Source organism: Cyprinodon variegatus, unplaced genomic scaffold (genome assembly GCF_000732505.1).
Source record: "Cyprinodon variegatus isolate N-32 unplaced genomic scaffold, C_variegatus-1.0 Scaffold1112, whole genome shotgun sequence".
NCBI lineage: Eukaryota > Metazoa > Chordata > Actinopteri > Cyprinodontiformes > Cyprinodontidae > Cyprinodon > Cyprinodon variegatus.
In genome coordinates this window covers 164,723-169,543 of record NW_015151565.1, presented here as the reverse complement: position 1 = coordinate 169,543, position 4,821 = coordinate 164,723, and the positions used below count along the sequence as shown (strand labels likewise).

The following is a 4,821-nucleotide window of genomic DNA, read 5'->3' as shown; positions in this document are numbered from 1 at the left end:
AACAGTGCACTACAAACATACATTATGCTAAAAGCTAACAGCGCCCTACGGACAGACAGCATGCTAAAAGCTAACAGCGCCCTACGGACAGACAGCATGCTAAAAGCTAACAGCGCCCTACGGAAAGACAGTATGCTAAAAGCTAACAGTCCGCTACAAACAGACAGCATGCTAAAAGCTAACAGCACCCTAAGGACAGACAGCATGCTAAAAGCTAACAGCACCCTACGGACAGACAGCATGCTAAAAGCTAACAGCACCCTACGGACAGACAGCATGCTAAAAGCTAACAGCGCGCTACAAACAGACAGCATGCTAAAAGCGACTGGGCGACAACAGCAATCCTTTTTTCCAGCTTTTATTGTCATCACACCGTCTCTGCATCGGGGAGGGGTGGCCTGGTGGCAGAGCTCTGCTCTGAGAAGGTTGCAGGAACGCGGTTCGATCCCAACAGAGTGTCCCTCTGGGTCCCTGAGCAAGACCATTAACCCCACACTGTTCCCTGGGCGCCGCACAATGACAGCCCTCTGCTCCCTGAGAGTTAGTTCCTCTGGACCAGCACCAACGCTAATGCAGATCTATCAGCTGATTGGCTGTGGAGGGAAGCGGGTTCTGATGTCATCGTTTCTGCTGCCTTTGAAGCAGCAGCTTCAGGATGGGCTTGATCAGAACCAGAAGCTCCACTGTCTAAGTACGGGAAGGATTCAGGACTTTGTTTCCATGGCAACCAGGGAGCAGGAGGTTGGGTTCCACGGATCCTCCTGAACCCAGAGGTTCCCAGAGCCGGTCCGACCCGCTCACTGGTCCAGCCCACCAGGAGGGGGTAGCCTCCATGTCCAGGACCTAGAGACCCGGTCTGATCCATGCGTGTGGCCCTGATGAAGAAGCAGGGAGGTTCCTAAGATATCAGGTTACTCCGTTACTGGGGAGACTGGGAGCAGACCAGTCTGCTGGGACTCCAGCTAATTAGGAGCTGCAGCAGGTGCTGATCAGAACCTGCTGGGAAAGAGCTGCTCACCAGGAAGGAGCTCTCCTGTGGTTCTGTGGAACATTTCTCCAGGGTTCTGACCATTCACCACCAACACCACCATCAGCAGCAGCAGTGGCACCACCACCACCATTTGCATTCCTGGGCTTCAGGTTCTGCAGCTCCCGTCCAACCGAGCGGGAAGCTCAGGTCAGGTTGGGTCAAAGGTCATGACCCTGAATCAGTTTTAAAGAAACCAAGATGGCTGCAGGACTGAGCTGCATCTGGACAGAGGAGACATCTTGGACCATGATGGATGAAAACCAAAGCCAAGGGATCAGAGCAAACAGCTCAGATGTGAAAACCAGTGGTGGAGGTATTATGCTGTGGGTTCTACCTTTAGACAAATGTGAGTCCATCTGTCCAAGGACCTTGCTCCAAACTGGGTCATCAACAGAACTAGGACCCAAACCCAGCAGCTCCACATAATGGCCTAGTCAAAGCCCAGACCTCGCTTCACCTCAAAGAATGGATAATTTTCCCAACTCAGGTAACCACGGTTACCTGCTTCCTTACCTGGTAGTAGGTCTTGATGTGTCGGGTCAGAACAGTGAGGTTGTAAAGGCGCAGCGACACATCGTTGTTCACATTCTTGTTCAGCCTCTGATTGGTTGGGCTTGGGTCGCTATGGAGACAGAAACAAACAGAACAGGTTCTGGTTAGGGGTGTAAATATAATCATTCTGTATCGATCCATCGATCCAACAGCCAATGATAGCGACTCATGTTTTTTTTTCCTCCGGTCTATTTTTATCAATTTGTTCCTGGGTGTAATTCTCCCTCCCGTGCTGCGGTGGCACTAAACCTATTTTGCCCTCCTACCTCGCTTCCTGGTTATACTCCTGCAGCAGTGCGTCACAGTGAGCTTGACGCAGACATTTTTTATTTATGCTCAATATTGAAGCCTGGTCTGAGCGACACAGTGTGGATCTAGATACGGCCGAGGCGGCGAGGAAGTGGGGGCGAGTTTAGCCCGACAACGGAGGGACATGAGGGCAAAAAGAGCGGAGATCCAGGTAGAAAAAGGGTCCCAGCGTTCTTGCGCAGCTCGCTCTTCTAGCTGATCCAACTTCACGAGTTGTTTTCCTCAATTTTGGTCATAAAAACAAAACAAGCCGGCCTCCTGTCTGCGGTCAGCTACAATTTGGGAGAGGAGCAGCGGAGCGTCTGTGGAGGACGTCTGGAGCCGAGGTATTGCATTGCACTCATTGCACTGATATTGTGCAGTATTTATTGATGCAAGACCTTTCAGGATCTATAACGCAGGGGTATTATTATTTTTCAGTGAATGAGGTTTTAATAGGAATAGGTGGAGTGCAACTTTTCTAGTTCTGTTATTTGCTGTTGTTTCTCAAATAAAGTCCATTAACGATATTACAGCTTTCATTGATTTATTTCCAATCTGAAACATTTTCTAGCCTGTGAGGTAAAAAAAATAATGAACTAATTAATCAAATCGTATCGTGGTGTATTCTTGAGAATCGAAAATAATCAAATCGTTGGGTCAGGAAAATCTACACTGAATTGAATCGCCATGATGGGTGTGACTTACACCCCTAGTTCTGGTTCAGTGAGACAAAGATCCACAGTCCCTGCCTGACCCAGTGGTAGGAATGAACTGAATAAATGATCTAAATTAATGAACTGAATAATTATATTTCTTTTATTTATTTTATGATAATAATTTGTGAATAAATAAAAAAGAAAAAGCTGTCATATGTGGATGCGCTGTATATACTGTGTAGATTCTATTCACCTTTTTCTTCCTTTGGCTCCTGCTTCTCTGACTATCTGTGTGTGTTTGCACGGCGCTGGTGAGCGGGACGGAGCGGTGAGGGAATCCCTGGTTCTGATTCTGGAATGATTTACCGACTGACTGCTTCATCAACAGTCTGAGCAGTTTCCCAGCTCCTCCATCCAGGAAGACCCCCCACCCCCACCCCCCTCTAACCCACTTTCTCCTGTCGGCCCAGACTGAGCTTGGCTTTAAAAACAATGGCTGATTATCTTTGTTTCTGCAGACAATAGCAGATTGGAGGCGCGGGTTCGTCTGGAAGTCCAGGCTCAGAAGCTCCTTTCTAACAAAGGGTGGGGGGACTGTGACCCTCTGCATGGCCAGAGCCCAGCAGGAACCCACTAGCACCACCTAGGATCTAACTAGCACCACCTAGGATCTAACTAGCACCACCTAGGATCTAACTAGCACCACCTAGGATCTAACTAGCACCACCTAGGATCTAGCTAGGACCAACTAGGTTCCAAGTTAGAGTGGCTCAGGTTATCCTGAGCTTACTTTATAGTTCTGCTGCTATAGGCTTAGACTGCTGGAGGACATAGCGACCCCTTTTTCATCATTCTGCTTCATTCTATCTCTGTATAGAACAGGCTCCGCCCTCGTTTGATGTAAATGAAGAAAGAAAACCAGAATTAGCTTCAGCAGATATCAGGGATCGGCTGCACTGATCGGCCTTAGGAGCCGGTGTCGATACCAGAACTGCTCAGGCCCGGCGCCTGTCAGTGACATCACACCATATGATTGGCTGAGCGTTGCCACGTCGACAAAAAAGATCCTGATTGCCCGAACAACTATAATAACATCAGGTAGCGTCTGTGTGCCGAGTCAGGAGCACCTGCAGTGTCTCTGTGTTAGCCCACGCTATAAGGGCTAACACTGAGGTTAGCTAACTGTAGCTAACGTTTTAGCTAACTATTTATTACATTTCCTACGAGTGGAATAAATGTTTTGTCTAAAATCTCCATGACAGTGGTTTTGTAAGATCTTCCCTTCGTCCTCTGCTGCTCTCAGATTAATAAGAATAAATAATGAATGTTTGAGCGTTGCCTAGCAACGCCTAACAGCAGAGCTCAGTCTGTCCTCGATGGTCTCTACTGTTGGTCGCTGGAGGAAACGTAAACTAGCTGAGACCCCTGATAAACGAGCGCCGTACACTTGAGCAGCGTTGTCATATTGTGATGTCATCAGCAGGGGCCCTGAGCTGACCTGGTACAGATAAGGGGACACCTCTGGGTTTTTCTGTTCGGCCTGGTTGTGGTTCCTGTAGATCGTGGTCCATCCCTCTGATGATCTCTGCAGCTCAGGATGTCAGACTGATACAGGAGTTAAGCCCCGCCCCATACTCACATGTGGGTCATGATCTTGTGCAGGAAGACGCCGTCCACCAGCTCCATGTACATGCTGACCCGCTCCTCTGGACCCACATCCTCACCTGGTCCCAAAGGGCCCAACGAGCGCACCTGGAGACACATTATGGACCGGGTCAGAACCAGAACATCCACAAACCCACTTAAACTTAGAAGCCTTACAACAATTCTTCCTCCTCCTCTTCATCACAGAACAGAGTTCTGATTAAGACCCAAAAGAACCGAGCCGGAGAAATGAACCCGTTAGTCTGGACCTGAGAGAGCAGAGCTTTGCCAGCGAGGTGGAAGTCCAGAACCGACCGCCGGGCCGACCGGACCGGACTGACCGCACCTCACAGGTCGGCGTCCAGTTCTGGTTCTGTCTGACGGGACGGACGCTTCGTCCACAAGAGCTCTCCATGGTCCTGTCATCTAATGAAGCCGACTAATTCTGGTTCTGGACTAGTGAGGCGTGGAGCGAAGCTCCGAGTCGCTACGAGTATCGGCGCCTGTTTCTGAGTGACTGGCTGAACCGTCAAACATGGAGGATCAAAGGTTTCTGCTGTGGCGCCATTTTGAGCTCATGGTTGGTTTTATTTTCTGGTTATTTGAATTTAATTTAATGATTCACCAGCATGATGCTGCCACCACCAT

General features: G+C 49.1%; 1 protein-coding gene across 1 annotated transcript in view; it reads right to left on the bottom strand.

Annotated features, from left to right (window-relative positions):
* Positions 1 to 4,821, bottom strand: part of ccdc88c (coiled-coil domain containing 88C) — a 31,330-nt gene that overhangs the window by 24,187 nt on the left and 2,322 nt on the right. The window contains exons 2-3 of the mRNA XM_015400514.1: positions 4,169 to 4,281; positions 1,523 to 1,652 (exon numbers count right to left, since the gene is read on the bottom strand). Of these exons, the coding sequence (XP_015256000.1) occupies positions 1,523 to 1,652; positions 4,169 to 4,281 (243 nt within the window). The remainder of the gene's footprint in view (positions 1 to 1,522; positions 1,653 to 4,168; positions 4,282 to 4,821) is intronic.